The sequence below is a fragment of the Hippocampus guttulatus genome, chromosome 5 (assembly GCF_054856545.1).
Source record: "Hippocampus guttulatus isolate MCC_2025c chromosome 5, RoL_Hgut_1.0, whole genome shotgun sequence".
Lineage (NCBI taxonomy): Eukaryota > Metazoa > Chordata > Actinopteri > Syngnathiformes > Syngnathidae > Hippocampus > Hippocampus guttulatus.
Genome location: NC_141265.1, coordinates 12,443,624 through 12,467,046, shown reverse-complemented (window position 1 = coordinate 12,467,046; position 23,423 = coordinate 12,443,624). Strand labels below are relative to the sequence as shown.

General features: G+C 41.5%; 1 protein-coding gene across 4 annotated transcripts in view; it reads right to left on the bottom strand.

The window, feature by feature from the left end:
- grid2 (glutamate receptor, ionotropic, delta 2) overlaps positions 1-23,423 on the bottom strand; it is a 377,460-nt gene that overhangs the window by 167,042 nt on the left and 186,995 nt on the right. For all 4 annotated transcript variants that reach the window (XR_015100984.1, XR_015100985.1, XR_015100986.1 and 1 more), the window contains exon 3: positions 7,873-8,160. Coding sequence is in view for 1 of the 4 variants with exons in the window: in XM_086111957.1 (XP_085968083.1) it covers positions 7,873-8,160 (288 nt within the window). In the remaining 3 variants the exon portion in view is untranslated. The remainder of the gene's footprint in view (positions 1-7,872; positions 8,161-23,423) is intronic.

Below are 23,423 nucleotides of genomic sequence, written 5' to 3'. Positions count from 1 at the left end.
CAATTGGACTCCAGTCATTTTGTTTGTATCCTCAGATTACTATTCCCTTGCCTTTTGCAAGGGTGTTTTATTGATTCCTGTTCCCCCCCTCATCCCTGTGGCCAGTGTTTTCTGTTTTGGACTTTGTTGGTATTCCGTCGGCATTTCTGGGTCCGAAACATTATTTGTTTCGGTTTGATCCCGACACATCCATTTATTATCTGAAGTGCTTGATTCTCACAAGGGCCAGGGGCATCCCTTTTAAGCTCAAATAATAACAGCAAGGTTTTCTTTTAAATTAAAAACAACACACACATAAATACAGAAGTAATATGTATTTATTTTGTGAAATCCAAATCTGTTTATTTTTAATGTCTTTCTATTTATTTTGTATTGCATTTTTAATTTGCGTATTTAAATTTTTTACTCTGCATTTATTCTCGTCTTGACATTTACGTTTGGGGCCGTGAGGGTTTTGTTTGAGTTCTGTATAATGTAAAAGTGTGATATCTGTTGAGAGCGACAGTCTAACGAAGTGAGGTAATTATGGTTCTGACACATTCTTTTTCTTGATGGCTAAAAAAGGGGCACGTCTATTTGAGCGAGGCATTCATCTTAAGACTAATTGGGGCCCCTATATTGCGGAAGTATGGTGTTCTTTTGAAAATACATCAGGTAATATATAATACATCCCAACTCTGAGTTACGGAACATGAAGTTTATTCACGTTGGGGAATGCTACATTATAAATGAAGCTAGCAGCGATAACTTTATCCACTGGGTATTAACAGGTCCCATCGCTGAGATTACTTCAGCTCATTACCCAAACGCATATACGATGAAACGAGCATGACACTCTTTCCGATGCGTATACCTACCATACTGTATATCAAGGGGTCCGTGTCGCATTTGAACTGACTTCCTTTTTAAATGAGGATCGTTCTTCATAAACAAACCTGCAACAACCAATCCTGTCAACTAATGCTTTAACGGGCTTTGAGGAAGTCCAGCCATGTTTCTTTTTGATTTCTTATGTTTCTCTCCTTCAGTAACAGTTTGTGCTGTACGTCGCTTGTGTTGGCGTTTGCCTCTCCTCCAGCCTTTCATTGGTAGAGACATTTCAAATCCTCCAAGGATGTAAGCTACTTGCACCTTTTAACAACGCACGTTGTTTCTCTGTTTATTTGTTCGCTTTCATTCGCTCCACCGTGCTCAAGCCAATGTGCAATATGCCGCCGGCTCTGTCGCTTCCCCCTCACTGCTTAAAAGACTCCTTACCGTCTTCATATCTTTTAGCATTTTTTCCCCATTTGTCCTCAAAGTAGTTATATGCTGGGTGCCAAATACAGGCCACAGAGAAAACGTATTTACGCTCAATGTGTCGCATGTTTACTTTCCTTCTTACAAACAGGGAACTTTTCATTTCTTTTTGGCTCAAATGTACTTTTCACCTTTATTCATACCTGTCGTTTCTATGCTTGCCTTTCCCTTCAGTTTTTGTCCTCCCTCACACGGTGTTGTGTACGACTGCCGGGCATTTGGAAAGAAAATCCATTACGTAGAAGGCACAAGACTTCTTTAAAAATTCAATTTAGGGTAACAACAGTTGTGTTGTTTGCCAAAACATTAGTTGTGTTGTCTAGAAATAAAAATTTACAGCTGATTCTGGAAATCACAACGGAAATGATTTATGAAGATAGCGCCCCAAATGTATAATTTGGAGTGATATTGTGCAAATATTACGATTCAAAGGTAAATCAACATAGAAGTGTGATGATAACCACAGAACCAGAGCAGGAACTTGGGTCTTGAGGAAGTGTCGGGCTACTCAGTATGATAGAAACAAAATAATTGATTCAATGTCAATTTCTTGCACAAGGTAATATTATCAAGCAGACGCGAAAGAAAATCTGCAAATGAAAAATAAACTACATGAAATCGGGACTTTGAAATGTGAACGTTATAGGGGTGGAAACGTAAATGGGGTACGTTGAAAAGAGAGTTTGGCTGTATTGATTTAAAAGGGTGAGTCGTTTTACTTGATATTAATTTCATAACACAGAGGTTAATTTATCCTTAAACTTGGAAATGTGTAGATGGTCTTCAGCTCTATTATAAGAAGTGAAACTGGGTACATTGCCTAACTTTGTGAAACATTACATATGTTAAAAAACAAATAAATAAAAAATAAATTTCAAGTACTGCAGCCAAACTTGCCTCAAAAACCTCTAAGGAGGGAGGCATGGGGGAGGGGGGGGATCCCCAAAGTCTCTTTCCTCCACATCCTCTAGTTTTCAGGCTGTTAAATTCTATATGAAGCCCGCAGAGATTAAAGCGCACTCTCCGGTTTAGTCAGCCGCTTCTCAAATTGAAACCTTTCTAGTATTTGAAATGCCAGGCACGTTTTTCACCGTCCATACACTTTGCGAGGCTTACAATATGTCTTTTGCACCTTCAAGGTCAAAGAGCAAAACGTTGGGGAATCACTGAGTTTTTTTCCAGATGCTCTTCGCAACTCCTACTAAATACAAGACAGTTTATATCATATTGTTTTTCGGATTTTTCTTTGGCTGAAAACATTACGTTCATAATCCACGGTGGTCCACGGTCAATTTATTAAAACAAAGTAACAGTGATCAGTTTTTCCTTTCACAGTGCCGAGTCTCCAATGCAAAGTAACTGGAGCAGAAGTTAAAAAAGACAAAATCTCTTTGGTGACAGACAGTGACATTGTTTCCTTCCCCTTTGCTTTGAATTTACAATTGCTAATACCTAACTAATGCCACTCCCGTATCCAACTTGTCCACTAATCTTTCTTGGTCGGCAGACAAACGACACTCTTCAGTGCACTATCAGCAGATGTGACGTGATACGCTTTCCGCTTCTTTTTGTGCAAACCGGCGATATTGGCTCTTGACATTTTCACAGTTCTCAGAGTTATGGACACAAACGGGAGGAAACAAATCTCCCTTTGTTGTCGAGCAGCTTGTGACTGCTCGCGAAAAGATTTAAGATGCATCGGATCTAATATAAATTATTAGAAGGCACGCAGTGTTGGGTGCGCAAGGTAGCGTTATTTTAAGAGTTATGAACTTTAAATCATCAGGTAAGGGCCACGATGCAGAAATGTAGGACAATGCAGCAGTGCCTACAATGGCAAACAATGCCTTACGACGTAAGGCTTACGTTCTTCATGAAAATCCCTTTTCCAAGTTTAAGTACATGGTGATACAGGACGGTGTTGGCCGAGAAAGAACGGCTTCAAAGAAAGACACGATTGGTAGAAGAGACAGAATACATGTCCTTGTCGTCTGGGTCGCACCACTGGAGCTGAAAATAAGCACAGTTGTACCATAGCACCGTTTGAAAGGACACATTTGACTGTCTGATCTCTAAAAGAGTCTCCTTTGAAAAATGAGAGGTCTTTTGGGAGCCCTGGTATCATTTGTAAAGGACCATACCGGCACTGTGATGATACAACTTTCTCCGGCTCTTGTATGTTTTCCTTTCTCCATGGACAACGGGGAAGCTCATTAGGGAACACGTGTGATACTTTAAAAGAATCTACACTTGCTGAGTGAACCACATGGCCAAACCCCAGACGGTCCCTGCGGCAAACCAGCGACCACAAGCCACAGAGGGTATCTCGGGTGTGTTGAATGTAGAATCTTTTTTTTGTGCAAAACGTGTATCAGGTTTGAAACTGCCCATTCGGGATGGAATTTGGGGTCAACGTTTGAAAAGTTTTCTCAGTGATGTTCTGTGTTTGTTCAAGTCCTGACTGAGGTTTGCTGAAGGGTATTTTGTCCGAGCCTGGCAATATTTGGTGGTCACCTTTTTGGTTTAGCTCTTCTCAACAAGGTCGAAAAAAAATAATGATGAATGTAGTTGTGGAATTACTTTGGGTTCAGCTGTTCCATATTCTCAATTATAGTACTTTCTGCACTACAGGGCATTTCGGATTATAAGGCGCAATTTCAAAGAATGGCCTCTTTAAAAACGGTTTTCAGATATAGGGCGCACTGCATTATAAGGCGCATAGAAGCTATGATTGTGGCTGCAGTTGCACTATGCATCCACTCGATGGTGTTACGCTACAACAATACAATAAAGATTTATTTATATAGAGCCTTCACAGCCACTGCGCTGTAACAAAGCCATGAGAACTGGTCACAAACACGGACATGAAACCTACAAATACAAATGGCATTACAAAATAATAAATGAAAGACAAAATTCTGAAGACAATTGATTCAACAAAAAGGCCCATAAACCTCGGGGTCACTTCCACAAGGGGCTAAATATACTTAGAGGTCTTGCTTGTCTCCTTCTTCCTTCGTTTAGTCAGTAGTTAAGTTTGCTTTAGGTATTATCTTCGTTTCATAATGGCTGCGCAGAGCCCACAAAGTACTTGTCTGTTTGAGTATGTGTTGGCAAATGCACGTGTCAATTAGTGTCGGGGAGAACCCTTTTAGGGCACGATTAGTTCCTGCTAATAATCACCACTAGATGGCATAGGAACACTCACAGGGAAACAACTCCACGGGGAATATAAAAGAGACTTTGACAACGTATCTTAGGTGCATCAGATGAGAGGGCGCACTGTTGGCTTTTGGGAAAATGGAATGCTTTTCCGCCTTATAGTGTGGAAAATACGGTACATGCAAGACGCTGTTCACCGGTTTCTGCTTTTAGCTTGTGATGTCCATGATATGCATTACAGAAAATGTGAAGAAGGCTACTCACAATCCACCAACACTGAACCAAAAAGCTCATGACTAATACCGGAATCTACTTTGTGTGGGTGATATAATGATGGGGAAGAATGCTACACCGAACTGGAGGACGAGTGTTGCGACCCCCCCCGCACACACACACACACACACACACTGCCAACAAGGGCCGCATTAGTCAGTGCAGTTATTCAATATTAAACCAAGAAATAAATCGCTTGCTGGAGCTCACTCATTAGAAGATGCTTCCCTCTGATATATTTAGTAAACCGATAAACGGTTTTAATGCAGCCGGAGATTGAGTTGGAGACGCTGGAATGCTTTTCAAAACAATCCCACCGCAGAGTTCCCATTGGAGATCAATGACCACGCATTACTTCTTTTTTCAAATCGAGTACAGTGAGCAAAATGGAGGCTCATTAGGCCATGAGAAGTAATTCAACCCTGAATCACTGAAGGCAGAAAACTATCACGTGTCTCTTTATGAGGCTCGGGCTGGTCTGTGTGCGGCGTCCACCGACTGATGAATGTGGTCGCAGCTGGTGCTTTCCCCACCGGCGAGAGAAAGCAAACTACTTGCTTTGACATCACTCATTAAGGGTGTGTTTGAAAGAGAAACATTTTTTGGGTTCGGCCCATTAGGAACAATGCATCACCCATTTCTCCTGTATGACTCACAGCTAAATGACCTCCATTCTCAACGTGCAAGAATGCAGACGAAAGGAAGATAGTTTGAAACAGTAGCAGTTAGTCGGCATTGACGGAGGTAACCGTGTGGACAAACAGTACATATTCCGCCCACCGCGGCTAATAATGATGCTCCGACCTTGTCAAATAGAGACACTTCATCATGGTGGTTAGCTTCATGCATTCGTCACAGTTTGCCATAGTCCAGCGGTCAGCAGCAAAGTAGACTTAAAGAGCCACTTAGGCCCATTTCTCACAGAAAATAGAAGGAACCACAAAACTCTTTCGACGTTTAAAATGAAGATAACATGTCACATGCGGTTTACTTTTACTTGTGTCCGATGCATTCAAAAAAAGCAATAATGAGTACCCGCACATATTTTCAGCAAACTGTAGCATGTTTAATGAACAATATATCCAAACCGGTGAGCTGATAACATAAGGATGAACCACACTCTCTTTTTCTGTAAACCACACTAAACACGAGACATTTATTTTGACATACAACAATACACACGGCTAAATAAGCCTTATTAGCATATCATCTTACACACACACACACACACACACACACACACACACCCTATATAGTGCAATGGTGACAGTACAATGATTCAAGGGTGGCGCGGCACGCTAAAGATCAATCTGGTATGCTGGAGAAAATTATGCAGTTTCTCTTAATTTGTCCAAAAATGATGACTGATGCATTTCAACTATATCTTCAGTCTATGTTGGCAACATATCGTGGCAGGCAGAACAGCAACAACAACAACAAATGCTCTTCCTTTAGATGGCAGAACCAAATGTTGCCATTCACGTCGCAGATTAAATCGGTTTATGCAAATAAATCGCCTTTGCCTGCAACAAGGCAGGCCCAGATGTCATATAAAATAATAAGAGGTTGTTATTATTTCAGTATTAATACTTGACATTTTTGTTCGGTGGTGTGCCATGACATTTAGTCTGCTAGTCTAATCCTGCATCACATTGATGAGTATGAAACATCTTTCGAGCAAAAAAAAAAAAACAACACTTTATATTAATATTACAAGATTACCATAATCTTCAAATATTGAATTGCAGCTACAGTATTGAGATAAATGAAACTATGATAAAAAAAATGATAATTTAAAGAAATACTCTTTTTTTTTTTTTTCCTTAGTTAGAGGGAGCCACTGCAGAGCCTTGCAGGTATGGCACTTGAGGATATTTTCTGCATTGCCATACAAAATAAGGACAGGCAACAAGGCGAGCGCATTTTGAACATGTTTATTTCACAGTTCTGAGGATCTGGATTTGAATCGTTGCTCCTGTAAGTCGGGGCAATTTGCAACTGAAGGTAACCTGAGGTTTGAATTTACATTTTTATTTCCTGCAGTATCACATATTAAAATATTTTAAAAAAGGGCGTAAACAAACCCATTTCTCCGGTGACACGAGGGTGTCCGCTTCTGTGAAGCAACACCCCCGTAGAGCAACACTTGCATGTAAAGGACCGCAGAACATACACCAGAGGGAGGAATAACGTGCAAGGGAGCAGATAGACAACAAGAGGTAGAATGAGACGGCAAGCACGCACTGACGTGTCAAATGAGTTGCCTGGCAGACACGATTAGGGAGGACAGCGCTCTTGATTTAGCCATATATCCATTAGCTCACTAATGTCCTTCCATGCTGAGACACCACTGGTGCCCTTGCGCGAGTTTAATTCAAAAATCACCCCCCAGAGATGAGTTCCATCCATTTCGACTACAGATATCTGGCTTCCGTCTCATTTCGCTCATATCAGTGACTGAAAACGGCTCTTCAAGTCCAAGAATTGTGGCTCCGAAAGAAGCCTTATCAATAATGAGGACATTTGTTACCCCGGCAAAGCTGTTTCATTGCCTGCGTGTTTGTTTGTGAGATGAAGAAACTACTTAACTGGGAGGGGGGCTAAGGGCATTGTGATACAGATCTGGCTGTTTGAAGATGTATTTGAAATTGAAACACTAGATGCATTTTTAATCAAGTCTTAAGTTTGGAGTACATATTTTAATGCAGTTTTTGTGCGGTGAGAAAAAGAAAATCTGGTAAAATGTATGTATAGATTTGGACTAAACTGAGGATGAGTAAATATTACATATGATATTGCTGTTATTATATTACAATAATAATAATACAGTGGTACCTCTACTTATGAAATTAATTGCTTCTGGTAGAAATTTCTTAACTAGTACATTTTGTAAGGAGAGATGCTTTTTCCATGTAAATGCCCTAATCTGTTCCAACCCCGCCAAAATTCGGAGATTGTTTTTTGAAGCATACAAATGCATCAAAATGTGTAACAAATACATGTTACAATTAGATTACAGTATTGCACAATAAATGAGAGCTGTGCATCATGTAAAAAACAATAATAATTGTATAATAATAAAGAATAAAAATGACAACAAAAAATACAAACAGAGCTCAGAGCTGGAATGCCTCTTACCAAAGTCAGAGTCGTAGAAAAGGACAAACTTCTGCCAGCTGTACTCGGACACCACTTGCATGATGACCTCGTTGAGATAGACGGGCGGGCGCACCATCAGGGTGTAGTCGTCGGCTCCGGGGCTGCGGCTGGTGGGCGGGCAGGCCGAGCGGGGCGTGCCGGCTGTGGAACGCTGAATGTAGAGATGCGGGATGTGCATGGCGTCGGCCAGCGTCTGCAGGCTGCCCGCCGACATGCAGCCGATGGAGCTGACCAAGGCCAGGATGCCGCGGTTCATGAGCTCGCACGCTGCAGGAAGGGAAGAGAAGCAGACAACGTTCAATTCTACTCACCATTCTTTCTTTATGAAGTAGTTGAAATTATAAATTGAAATCTTTACAGGCTTCACATTCTAATTTTAAACCCTAAAACGGGCATAAATCCGTAACATGAAACGCCGTATCTAGGTTGAAACCCTTAACGAAAACCTTCACGTTGCTTTGAAACCCTAACTTGAAACCTTGTCAGTGGCTCGAACCCTAATTTGACAGATTTCAAAATGTTGAATGAGTAAAACCAAACGCTAGTTTGAAACCCTGTACCCACACACGAAACCGTTATTAGAAACCTTAATGTCACGTTTTGCGTGATGGTAGTTGGAGGAACCCCAAAAAGCAGGGAGGCAAGGAGGAGCACGGTGGATTGACCGAAACGTATTTAACAAAAAACAATGGAAAAAACACGAAGTCAAAGTACTCCAAAAAATGCTAGGAAATCACAAGTATCAAACCAAACTATAACAGGAAACAAAACATGACAGGAGCACACGTATGCTCACAATGACCCAACAAAGACTGACAGAAACTCAGGCAACTAAATACAAGCTAAGTGACGAGACAACAAGAAACACCTGGACAAGACACAAAGGGTTGAGGGAGCTAATTGGCTACACACAAGGAACATAAACATAACGAGAACAGGTGGTGAAAAAAGAGCACATGAGGAATCAAAACCAAACGTAACCAGACCGACACATAACACTTAACTCATGATGGAAACACTTTCTTGAGGTGGAGCCCGACCCACTCTTGAAACTTTTAACTTGCAATATTGATCCTAGTGAGAAACTTTACTTCTGAATTGAGGAAAAAAAAAAAAAATTAAAATCTCATCTTGGCCTAGAACCGAATTTTCAATCCCTATTTTGATAACCTCTGCTTCACACCCTAATACAAATCACTAACCCTGCCTTAAAACCCTAATTTGAAACCAAAACTCTGTCTTTAAATCTTAATTTAAAACACTAACCCATGCGCTCAACACCAATTTGAAGCCTTACTCGAAACCACAGCCCTTGTTAAAACCCTAAAATCGTGTAACGTCTTCATTTCAAATGCTAACCTGAAACCCTAACCTTTCTTTTTCTAATTAGAAACCATTATTCTTGTAAATGGTTATATTTGCTCTGTGCGTGTTGTCATTGGTTGCTTGGCTACATCATGTCAACTGGAAAGCAGAGAATCCCATTATGTCAAAAAGTACAAAATCGTCACAGGGTGGCCGTCGAACACTGGCAACATGGCGACTCTAAATGTAGTGACTGTAAATGTCTTATCAAATGTCACCTCGTGTTGAATAACCCCCCCACACACACACACCACTAAACACAAAGACAGAGTCAACAAGCCATTCTTCCAGCCCCCAATGACCATCACTAAAATAGAGCTCGGGTACAATGATTGATGCCTTCGCCTTAAAAGCAAAATGACCACAATTGAAGCCAGTGAATGAGATTGAAGTCGAGACATGAGTCTGGAGTGTTGCGTCAACGTCGCCGCTATTGATCCACCGTCGAGCTCCTTTTCAAGCACAATCGTACAGCGTTTACGCTTTGATAAAACTGCATTTGAAGTATGAGATGAGAAAAAGTCTGCCGCTGAAAGGATGGGATCTTGGCCACTTTATTTTTTATTTTTCCCCCTCACCGAGTCTCTGGCGTGTTTGTGCTTTCCGCACCTCGAGAGCTTTATCTGCCGTTCAGTGCCGTTCCACTTGTCCACACTCGCCCGCTTCTTACCGTATCAAAATAATACCTCTGCATTCTACTCGCCCAACACACTCCCATGTTATCTTCCCTTCAAAGCCATGGTCGTCTTTTTCATTTTTTTTTTAAATTCATATTATTATTCTTCTAAGATTTGCACCAATTTTAATTACCCATCTGCACATGAGAATATTGTACACTCATCTTATTTGTAATGAAAAGCTTAGACTCTCCTGAAACATTTACCATTCCACCAGAACATCGAGATTATCCTCATTCCTCACCAGCCATCTTGTGTTTACCCTCATGGCAACACAAACCGTCCACTTCTGTCATGGGAATTTCTGAGAACAGGCTGCGACCTATGATCAGACAACCGTGCGGTTTCTCTTTCGACAAGGTGAAGCAGCATGTGGCTCATCACCCAAGGTTATTATCTCACTTAAACTGTAAACTGATTGCGGTAATCGTGTGCGCCTTTGCTCCAAGTAAGTGTACCTAACAGTAGATTTTGTGACCGCGACGCGAGTCTTTGTATGCATGTGACTAGGAGAATGTAACTTTTTCTATGTACTTTCCGTATAAATAATGGTATGTTTGGCCACAAGGCCAACTCATTTATAACTGCTTCACATTCCACCTCCCCATCGTGTATCATCATTTGTCAATAGACATCTTGTGGCGAGTGGCAGCAGAAGTTAACCTCTTCTGTAATAGAAATTTACCATAAAAGACGGATACACGGAAACAGATAACTTCATAATTTGCCATTAGACATGATGAAGCAGCATGTGGCTCAGGGGCCAAGGCGATTTTGCCCATAAATCGTAAACACTGTGATCATGATTTCAAACACCAAGTTTTCTTTCTCGTTTATTTCCCAGAACGCCATGCACACGGTCTTCTAACACGGCAGCTGCGCTCACGCTTGTGATCCCAAATGCACAAAGGGAACACACTGCAAAATAACCCTGGATAATGAGCCACAGGCTGCTTCACCAAGCCTGCGTAAAAATATGTGAAATGAAATGCAAAGTGAACTGATGAATGAAATCAAGTAACAAGAAGAATGCCAAAAATATATGTGAAAATGTTGAATGCAATCCATTTAAATACTAAATCATCTTAATAAAAGGACAATTTCGTTTTGTTTTTTTATTTGTGGAGAAACCCCGCTAAATAATGGAGCATCTGGCGTCCATTTTCACTACTGAAAGTATTTCCGACCATATCTTGCTGGGGGTCACTTCTTGAATCATGCCGACTCATTCTTGATTGTTTCATGACGTTGTCCGAGTTCTGTCCTCATCTAATTTATACGCGTTACAGCAGTTACAGTGAGAAAACTCATTTGGAGGCGGCCGCTAAGAAAGTATGCACACAAAAGCCATTCTGTATTTAATTGGCAATACATTGTGTGGAGCGATTGTGCTTCTTAGCAGTAGCTAACGGGGGTTATTTCAGGCGAGCAGATTAAAACTGATTAATGAGTAGACTGAAAAGCGGTTTCAATTTCACTGGCCATTGTGCAAGTCTTTGCTAATTAAAGCAGGTTAAACTTATATATTTAATTTTGGGGGGAGGGGAGAAAGGCAAATTATTTGAGCTGAATGAAGCGGCCAAAAGCATCACAGACTGGATTAACCACGCAGGCCGACACCGTGGCCGCGACACTTTCTCACAAAGCATTAGTTTAGCACGATTAAGGTTTCCGCGCTAATCCGCAACTCATTAGGCCAGTTAGCGTACTCGTGCCTCTTTATCTCACATGCTCATAAAACCCCGTGAAGGTTCCTTTTCTTGTGAGCTAAAAGACAATTAGAATGCATGGTGTTATGTCTCGGACAAGCCGAGTTTAGTTTGGATCCTAAAGCGTAGACTTAAACAAGGTCTCCGTAGAAAAAATATATTTTAATGTACAAATCGCACCGATAAAGAGGGAACATAAAGCGCTGGTCACAACAAGGACCAGAGGGCAAAAACGGATAACAAAAAGTGCTTGCACAAAAGGCAAGGGAGAAAAATAAAGACAGCGAATACAAACAAAAAACAATGTATCAAAAATACACGCAAGAAAGCCCAATCACAAAACAAAATCAGTACTTACTACACCATGGGTACCGAGAATACAAAAGCGAAACACGACGAGGTCTAAAGCCAACTAGTCAATGAGCAGAGGAACAGCAATTCAATAAACAATACTCCGACAACAGGTGCACGGCGGAGGAGTCCTTAAACACTGAGTCTACTAATCACAGATTGGCAGCAGGTGTGCACAGAAGTCCGCTCATGCCACCTGCTGGCCAGACCGAAAACACAACCGTGACACATGGTTTCAATCATTTGAAAACATTTTCCAGGTGGTTTCATAAAATGTTTGTGACATGTATTTGTCATGATACCCCAAAGGAATTAAGTTATTAAATGTTGAAACCTCTTTCTGTGTACCGTCTTTCTTTGCAAAGATCTCATGTTACATTATGGGCAGGTGCGGCTTTTGAATGTATAAAATCATTTTTCCTTGAAAAATATAGTGGGTGCGCCCTACAGCCCGGAAATTACGGTAATTTCCCACATGGTGGGTAGGCAAGCAATCCGGCGATTCAATTATTAAGATACAAATCATCTAAATTCATTTCCCAGAATAAAATGGACCTTTATTAGGCTTGCTACCTTACGTGACGTTGGAAGGCAAATCATTTGTTTTTGTCTATAAAAGCAACATCACCAAAAGTGCATACCGATTTTTGCTTAAGAATCACTCAAAATTGTTTTACTGCTGCACAGATGGATGTTTACTTGATTTTTTTCCTCGAGGATATTGACTCAAGCAAGAGCAATAAACCAATTCGGAGGGTGTAGGAGTGAACAAATTCGTGTCAGTTCAGTCTTTTGGAATGTTTCACTGATCACTCTTGAAACATGGCCGCCAATGTCACTGCCAACCCACACATCCATCCAAGGCAGATCTCTGCGGAGGAATGATCGTTGCATGATGAAAACGCAGCATACGGTCCATCGCTGATGGATCCAATTTTGCAAGCCGGTCAAATCCGTCAGCGGTTTTCCTCATGTTTCTATTTTAAGGATTTTCTCTCCAGCATAACTTCCAACTGTGACATTTTGGATTGAATTCAGACCATGACAAGTACATACAGTACCTGTACTGTATAATTATTTGGACTGAATATAATTAGATTCTCTACTTTCTGCATATTTTCTCCTCAAAAGCAGGTAGCTGTGAAATAGTATTTTTTCACTGCTACTAATGAGTAGTGTCAGGTTCTGGAATGAACCGAATAATATTTTTGGATTCTAGAAATGCAGGCTCAGACAAAGTGTTATAACAAAAATATTTCTTTACAGAAAAGTGCACCGACAAAGTCCAAACAGAAATCGCTGGTCACAAGGCATTAGGGAACACCAAGAATAAACAAACAAAATGTCAAGAAGCAAGTAATGCAAAGCCAAAGATGAAGAGCAATGAGAAAAACTAATAAAAGTACGTACAAACTAGAATCTATAAACAACAAGAGCGACTACAGAGAATATCGAGAGGTCTGGAAAACAACGCTTGAAGCACTACAGCGAGCAAGGTCAATAATCCGACAAGAGACTAGGCAGCTTGGCAGTTCCTAAATACGAGAACATGGCAGGCTTGATTGGTAAACACGTGAGACAACAGATGCGCCTGCTAGAGGGAAACGCCCGTCACTCCAGCTGGGGCTGAAAATAGACAGACATGACTGAGTAGTGTGCACTATGAAATGATCAAGGAGATGAAAATGATAAATGAACAGAACATAAACTGTTGGATAGAACCATTTTTTGAATGATAGGGTCACCTCTAACCCATAATGTAAATGATATAGCTGCGTCAGGATCTTCCATGTTAGTCAGAAAACCTTGCAAAGTGCACTGTGTGGATGGGCTCCCTACGCTGTATCCTAATTTTTGTTCAAAAATGAAAGTAAAAAGCAAACCCAACAACCAAACCTAAAGCCTGGCAAATAAATTAAAAAAAAACTTCATATTTGTCATTGTAATGAGTTTCTTCTCATTGTTGTATTTTCAGTGTATTTTCTTTTTTCACATCTTCGCAATCTACTGCCTCATTCTAAGCAGAGCAAACACCGACCATGCAGAAAATGTGGTCAAAGAATGAAACGGCTAAGGTAAGTGCACTTTTATCAATTTGAGATTGTCAGAATACTCCGCTATATCCAAACCAGGTTATTTTCCCGCATGCCGTCTATGACTGCTGTGTTTTTCTGCAACAAAGCATCAGGCCATCCTCTCAAGCGCACCGCTGTGTCAGAATAAATGAACGGCACACACGTCAACCTGCGCCAAGGTGTGAAAGATGGTCTGTTTCGCCACGCGACTCTACTGCCACAACACACACGGACACTTTGACATGTTATGTTATCTCACTGATGCATCAGCCCTCAGCTCCTGCGGTCCAGTGGATCAGTGTGTGGGGGACCTGAAGGAGGAATCAATAACTGGAGAAAACCATGTCTGCCATGTTAGTACGCTACCACAGCCACAGTTGACGGGTAAATATTGTAATATTGCCTTTGAAGAGTAAGCAGATGCCTTATATTGTCATCTACTTAGCGACTATGAAAATTACAAACATAACTAGCTCATTCACTCCCACAGACGTTTTTAAATGTCTTTTCAGACTTGGTCTAGAATTGGCTGGTACTGAATGAGTTTTAAAACCATTAGTTGACCTCAATGCATCTTATCAATGTACAGTACTCACCAGTGTTTATATTCCAGAGAAGATACAAAGAATAGTTTTTTTTCTAAAACATTCACCCGGACCTGCTAATCTTTTGGGAATAGTTTTTTTTCCAGTAAAATTTGACTCAGTCTGACTACTGTCAACAAATATGAGTTGTTTGTCTCCTTTGAATGACATGCCAATAATGACCAATTTTGTTTTGGGCTTTTACAAAAAAAAAACAAAAAAAACAAACAAACAAAAAAAGAGGTTATAAAGTAGATGAATATGAACCACAAAAGATATGCAAGCAAAAAAAATGCCAAATGTAATGTTAAATCAAAATCAAATTTAAATGAATAATTAATGAATTGAATTTTAATCTGGGGGGGGGGGGGTGAACATACAATTTTCGGTCCATGTTAGAATCTCGTTCTGCTGTAAACAAAGTTTTGAAAGTGATAATAATGCAGCTCATGAAAAAAAAAAAGCAAAATCTGATGTGGCAGTAATTCTCCACAGGAGAATAATAAAATGCATTCACAGTTTGTCGAAGCAACAAATGGCACAAGAATCTCTTACTTTCAGACCATTGGGTAGGTAGGCAGGTACCTAAATCCTAGATTGAGCTCTTGGGAAATCCTAAATTCATTACACGGTCACCCACAAGCCAAATGAAATACATTTGGGGAGAAGGCACAATAATAGATATCAATCGGAAGCGTAACACCTGGGGCAAGGCCTGCCTCAAAAAATGGACAGACCTGCACCCAGGCCGTCCCTATTGCAGCCTCCTCTCATCAATCCCCACACTTAGCGCGCATGCGCTTCTATAGACGACCTACTTGTGTCTGTATATTCTTTTCAAGCATTGTTCCACATCGGCTACAGCTTCGAGGTTGTGAGTGGCGGTGGGGGGCGGGGGGGGGGGGTGCTGACTCACACCGCTGCCAGGTTGAAAACCATGCGTGTGTGTATTTGTTGATGCGGATTCCCCAAGGGGATCTTCACTTGAATATGGTTGGACGACTTTGCATCCATAGACAGTTGCCACTGTGAGAGTGGATGACTCCTGGCACTTTCCGCTACTGAATATGTTGGATTTGCGACTAAGGATGAGCATTTGGCTCACTATTAACAATCGATGAATCGATCATTGATGGACAGATTTCTATTTGACCGTTCTGCCTGCACGGGTCTTCGCCAGGAATTCTGTCTTGCCCTTGCCCCCCCCCCCACCCCCCCCAACATTCCAAAAACATTGTTATAGAAATTTCAAGACTCTAAATTGCCCATAGGTGGGAATGTAAGTGTGGACTAATTGTTTGTCCACATGGCCTCCGACTGGCTGCCTAGCATGCAAAATCAGCCGTGATAGGCTCAAGTTACCCGTGACCCTAATGAAGCGCTCTAGCAAATAGATGGAAAATGGAGCTTAACTAATGATAATAGCCAACACCTCGCACAGGCTAAGTGGCTTTTAACTAATTCGGGGCACAGGCCAGGAAAAGCCATCCTGACGATGATATGCTTTGTTTTCCCTCGTCCCAATCAGTTCAATTCTTATTGGACCATTAACGGATTTCTGCTCCCAGTCCTCAAATCAACTGTTTTCATCCTCGTCATGTTTAGCAAAAGTCTTTGTGCCCTCCATCTTTCATTTGTCTCCTCTATAACTCCACTCCACTTCAAGCACCCATCAATTCAGGGCCCCTTCTTCCACTATATTTATCGACTTAGCATATCCTCGGTTTTCAAACTCCCCAGATGAAGGTCCCTATTGCCAGCTGATAACACTCTCTCTTTTGCATTCCATTTTGAAAATGGAATGACAACAAGCCCCCTTTTTACTTGTTTCCTCACTGATGTGCGTCTTCACTTTGTGTCGTCGTCTTGCCCAAGATTACGCCGGCCCACTGATTAACGTCTTCTTTTGTTCCACGCAAATCTTTGATGTTCTCCCCAGCATTCGATAAATGGCTGAAAAGTACACAGGCCACTGTAGCTCACCTTTTCCACGTGCAAGGGTATTGCAGTATATAAACTTCATAACCACTCTAAAAATCGATTTCTTTGGGGGGGGGGGGTGCATTCGTTTCTGAAGCCCCTGAAGTTGCGGGTTGCCGCTTTGTTTGTTTGTTTTTTTCCTACATGGCTGATTTTTATAAAAGGCACCGACCTCGAGTTGGGGGATGAGGTCAACCGAGCAATTTTAAACCACAAGAAGTTGCATGGCTAAAAGATGGGACCACCTCACCTTGTGTTGAAAGCAATTGTATTTTATCTGTCACACCCGAAATATTTTTCGGTCTTTGTGTTGAAAGAGACTATTGTTTTATAGCTCAGGGTCCTCCATTCATTCCTGCCCCCAAATGCTTCGGTTCATCCGACGAGACGTGACATTATCTCTGGATGCGTCGGTCTATGCAGTGCTAAGTCAAGTCGATGAACATGTCCTCCGGAAATAAATCGACAGCTCCTCCATTTACAGCCCTGAGGCTTTTACTGCTATTATGTTGTCAGCTCAAATCCATTCCTCTTCTTATTTTCCTTCTGGTACATGTACACTTGCGTCCTGGTTTCGCTTTCCTCCCGATTTGGTTGGGCGGGCTTGGAGGTCTTGTGAAAGACTCGAACTGGGGGAAATCGTTTGCTGCACACAACATGCAACATATTTCCATGTCCATCAATGCCCTCCTCCGTACCTTTCTTCTATTGTACTTGTCAGCACAGGTAAACGGCCATTTTGCGGACACTTTAAACTGATTTAACCCTTTCATGCACCTTGTAACCTGATAACATGATAAGCGCTCCCTGAAAGGGTTAAGAAAAAAAATGCTGCTGTTCGACATTAATTTCTCTGGCGTGTTTCTTATTTCACTGCAAGCATACAAGAGGAATTAAAATATTTGAATATGACAAGAGAAAGATGCGCTTTGGGCTGTGCATGGATTAATCTACACAAATTAATAGGATGATTGAGGCAATCACTTTAAGAGTGTAGAACTTCTTTACTCCCTTCTTCTTAATCAGTCCTCGACAGTGAGTAACCTGATGAAGACTCATTTGCTTGATTGGCCCAATAAAGGACGACTGAATGTGACTCACGTGGAACATTTGTTCCTCATCTGGTAGAGCAGAAGAAAGACCTGAGGTGTTGCTCTGATACATGAGTGTTACATCGGTGGGCTTTCAAACCTGGTGTTAGTTCTCTGGTCTAAATCGGTTGATGGGTTTCAAAGTCCACGCTAACCACAATGCTCGCGTTACAGTTTTCCGCTCTTCTCGTCTTGGTCACAACAGAAAATTACACAGCTGAGCATATAAGCAGAGTACTAGTCTAACTAGTCAATTTACTTAAACATATAGTTATTTACTCCATGAATACGTCTAGGTCTTTGTAACAGAATGTGGCTCATTGTTTTCCTGAATGTACCCTGTGATTGACTGGCAACCAGTCCAGAGAAGATGGATGGACCTAAACATGATGGGGAAAAAAATGATCGAGTATGACAGCAGCCTGCGTTTGAATGACAATCAGTCCAGGGTGTGCAAAATCAAGGGTTAGGTTTAATTCATTTACATGTACGATTAAATCAGGTTACATCAAAGCTCATTCTTTCATTTGACAATGAGATGTGTGTGTACCACTGCGCTAGTTTGCTTTCAAATGCATCCCATTTTGTTTACTCCTGTTCATACCTGACAGGAGTGACACGCCTGTCACTTTGCATTCATCCTTTCACTTCAATCATCTGCCTCAGTCTTGTAAGAACGCAGAGTCACTCAATCAAAGCCTTCGCCAAAAGCCCAAGCTACATTGGATTGACTTGATAAACCACATACAGTAGGGTTCAAAAAATGTGTATTCACTGAGGGGCAAATTGTGTCAAGGTTGCCAAGTCGCAGGCCAAATTGACCAGGATGATTTGCTCTCATGGTTTTGCCCCACAGGCTGCTAATTGGGGATTGCTGATTTATATTCATGTTTATTTTTTTAAAGAATGAAACTACTTTGTTGGTGTTGAAATTCAGGTCAAAGGCCCACCCACACCGATCGTGGCAACCAAACAGGACTGTTGTGGACCATTGCGAAAAAAACAAAGAAAGCCCATTAAAGTTGGTGACTCTTGATTGCACAACTAAATATTGAGCCCTGCTCATGTATTGAGACGCTCCAATGCAAAAAGAAAGAAAAAAAACTGACTCTGTATTGGGTTTTGAAATATAATGTATACTGTATTATATTGTCCTGAACCATAAAAACATAACAAGATTGTCAAAAAAGATGCAGATGTCCACAAAGGGGAAATGGGTGTGGATATTTTGAGGGCAATGACTGACTGCCCCATTCCCTGACTGCATCTTTTCAATTCAGTGACAGAGACTCTCCCTGCTTGGTTTTCTAGCCACAGTTATATATGAAATTATAAAATTAGTTGAGTATGATTATAAAATAAAATACCTCATATATACTGGATTACAAATTCTAGATTACGCCTAAACTCTGGGATTAATGTGTTATATTAATATTTTTTTTCAGGGGGTGCGGGGGGTTGAATGCTCATGTGAATTTTGGATTGGCTGTTACATCTGTGATGTGCAAGGCTATTCGCAGCAAATTCAAAAGCCAACAGTCAACCACTCATAAAAACTAACAGCAGAACACTGCACTCTGCGTGACAGTTCAGTCAGTTTCTGCTTCACTGCTCACGGCGCGATGGGCGCAAGAGGACAGTTTAAAGAATATCCAGAAATTGTGTGCAGGGCGAGAAAGTTGATCTGGTCCAGTGAGGTGAAAGTGTACGCTGCTCAGAGTAGGAATAAAAGGGAATATGAAGACGACAAACAACAGATTGTAAAATAAAACAGTGGAGAGCACTGGAAAATAAAAGGGGTCATATAGGGCTGGAGACAGAGCTGCATACAAGTGCAAATCGGCTTTCGCGACAAGTGAAGGCAGAGCTGTTGGTAATGAAAGGATGAATAATGGAAAGACTGCGGGTACTCCAAGATGATGCACGACTCTATCAACTGTTGCTACAGTGCTGTCTTGCTTCCTCGGTCTCAAATGACGCTAAGGGTCAAATGATTGTCTCAAATAAAATTAAGTGAATGCATTAGGCTCACATACTGCATTGCAAGAACAGAGATAACGGTTTCATTCTCAACAGGGCCAATAGACAACATACCACAGGTTTCATGGCTGCGTAATGACGACAACGCCACAATCCAAATTCGCCAGCAGTTTATTTCCAACAGCATAAAGGAATTTACCTGTCAGCTAAATCGTATCTGTATGTGTGTATGTGACAGGAGTTATACTTTTTGCAATTCGCAAGCATAAGTGCAGTGTTTGGTGTATGGTGGGGAAGAGGGGGAAAAAAATTGCTGATCACCACTCACTAATGAAACTTCTATGATTTTTGTGCTTAGGTGTGAATATGAGTGTGAAACAATTGTTGATACGTGCCCTGCAATTGGCTGACGACCATTCCAGGGTTTATTTCGCCAAATTAGATGAGATCAAATCAATCAGGCTTCTGTTTGTGACTGGCAAAGGCTTCACTCCATCTGACCTCAGTGGCCTTAAATTGTGTTTAATCAATCATCCATTTTTCACCTTAGCTATAAATGATCATCCTTCCTTGATAATATCACATTGTTCCGAACACTCCCACTCCCAACCCTCGTCAATGCACGCAGCTGCTGTTCATTGAAAAATAATTAAAATTGTTCTCGAATGGTCATAAGCGATGAGATGAGTCACTTGCATGCAAACACACACAACACGCAAAGTGGATGTTAATGTATGCGTCCAGCTGCCCTTGGCTGCCTGTATCAAATTACAAATGCTGGTGTTGGCTCGCAAACACAGCGATGTGTAGCCTCTTTCCTCCAGGCAAGCATCCAGCACCACATGCTGGCCAAGCCAAGTCTTGTGTTTGACACTGCTGCTCAGCTCTTTGCTGTCTTTCCCACCACTGAACCGGTCAACATGGGGAGTGTTATCAATTATTATCACTTTTGCTCTCCCTGTATAAATTAGTTCTGGAGATATGCCATTCATATTAAGAATGAACACAATTGACTCCCTTTGATCTTACCGCCACCTACCGTATGTTACTGTGGTGACTAAATGCATGCATGAAGTCAAATCAATGGTTATCAATGGGCCAAGCGTGTGTATGCAAACTGGTGCATACACACGGTGAGTGAATGGGGCCCATTGTGAGTTCACCTTTATACCTTGATAAACTTTGAGAGACAAAAACCGTCTCAGGCTTGGATGAAGAGACCAAATTCGAAATGTTTGCTCTCAACTTGCACAATCGGGCTGTGTCATGGCAGTGTAAACAGAAAAAAAATAATCCGTGAAATTTGATATTTTCAGATAGGAATCAGATTTCAACTAAATGGGGATGAAAATCTGACACGTCGGATATCTGCCAATGCGAGTGCAGCGAAAATGCTGATATAGCCTGTCAATGCGTACTTGACATCATCAAAATATACCGATTAGAGCTACACCTGCGTCTGCCCAGAAAATACAAATAGACACATGAAAAAAAGACTCGCTGTTGATCTGCCTTACAGCAAAAACTAAAGAAAAATGTGGTACAAAACATGCTAATTTGGGTTTAGCCAATGTTAAATAAGATTAACTCATTCACTCCCAAAGACGTTTTTAAACGTCTTTTCAGACTTGGTCTAGAATTGGCTGGTACTGAATGAGTTAAGGATCACCAACGGTGACCAGTGGAGTAATTTGTATATATTATTTACCAAAGTATTGTCACTGTCCAGTGCTGATGCTTGTGAGTTTTTAACATACGATTTGGACTTCTGCACATGCATGTTGTTTCATAGCAATGTTGGCTGCAGTATGTCTTACTTGACATGTGCATTGAAATACGCAATCAAAAAACAAACATAGGTATTATAATGTATCACAATAGGGCTCTTGGACCTGCTTTAGCAATACAGCCTGAGAATTATACATGGCTGGAAATAGTTAAATTTGCACTTCCAGTGCGAAATCTCAATCGCAACAGAAGGTCAAAGTGCAGTTGCCGCGAAATATTGCACACCGCCGTATGTACACTTTTTCCATTTGGCGATAATCCTTCAACTCACAGGGGTCATTTGAGGAAACAAGGCTTCCAAAGGAAATGGTGCAAATAAGAGTGCAGTGTAGTACTCGTATGCCTGGCAAGGGGTTAAATCCGCATTTATTTTACGAGACCCAGCACGAAGTTAAGAAAGCAGACAGCCAAACGTGTACGAGCGAGATTGAAGGGAGGCGGGGGAAGTGAAAAGGAGAATAATGGAGCCTGACACTTCAAAAGGTGAGCTCGAAAGATAGATGTACGCTCGGATGCTAAGAGACAGAGAAGGAGGGGGGTGAGAAGTGAGACAGTGAAGGAGGCAGCAAAGTTGAGGCGGGTACCAAAAAAAAAAAGAGGGGATTAAAGACTTGTGGCGTTGCAGACATTAAGAAAGAGAGAGAGAGGAGTGGAAAGAAACAGAAAGAGAGATAACTAGGCCTTCCTCAAAGCATTCAAATTATTTTAGGGCAGTTTTTCAACAGTGTGGGTATGACATTAATGCCATAAAAGCATATTGCCTTGAACTGAACTGGCCCGACTCTAGACGACACGCTGCATGCAATTCATTAGCACGGCTCGCCTGCACAGCCACACGTCATCATGGTTTGTGTGCACAACTAACTGCATGCAAGTTGATGCATTAGGTCGGGATGGGTGTGATGAATCACTTCTTTGATCAGACATAAAGATCATCATAATATAGGGGCCAGAGACAGCATTGTAGACTAGCTGATAGCATGTCTGCCTCACAATTGAGATATTCAAAGCTTGGCTGAGGCCCTCCCGTGTGGAATTTTCAAAGGTTTGGGCACATCCAGAGGAAAGCGAGTGAGTCTTCTAATAGAACAATGACGATAATGAAGCTTCCACGCTACAGAGCTAAAGGAAGACCCTCGGAGAAGGTTCGTCATTGTTGTGAGGGAAGAAATGAGGGCAGGTGGTGTTCGAAGGATGCAGAAGATCGGCGTGGATAGAAAAGGATGATGTGCTGTGTTCTTTTCATTTTGGACAATTACATGCTCCAAAGTCGCACTACTTTTCACTTTTAACCGCTAGCGACATTTGTATCTGTATGTATGTATGCATTTACGGATGTATGTAGTATTACGATTGGCTGCTGACCAGTTCAGGGTGTACCCAGCCTCTTACTTAAAGTCAGCTTTGATAGGCTCCGGTTCAAACCCAAACTTACTGACCAAGTGCTCTCGGACAGTGGTCCCCAACCCCCAGGCCACGGACCGGAACTGGTCCGTGGGTCATTTGGTACCGGGCTTTGAAATCTGAAAGATGTTTTATTTTGAAAAATGACCGGATTATCTGTTACATCCATCTACAGTATGTCACTCTTGACGCAGGTAAAAGCGCGCTTCTCGGTCACGTGATAGATTACCGCTAAAATGAAACCCGGATGCGAGCAAAATGAGTAAAAAAACACACGTCTTTGGGAAGGGGAAAAGGCCCAGCCAGGAGACAGAAGAGGAGCCTATGACTTTTAAGAAAAGAAGACTATAATTAATTGACAGTCTTACTTAAAATACAGATTCATCTCAATGGGAGATTCCAGGCACCAAGCCCACTCTGCATAATATGCAGCGACGGTGAGTCTTATTTTTCTTGCATGTTGTATCTGATTTTGAAGGCACATTTTAAAGGTTACCATAGCGACCAGAGAGTGTTACGGGCAAAT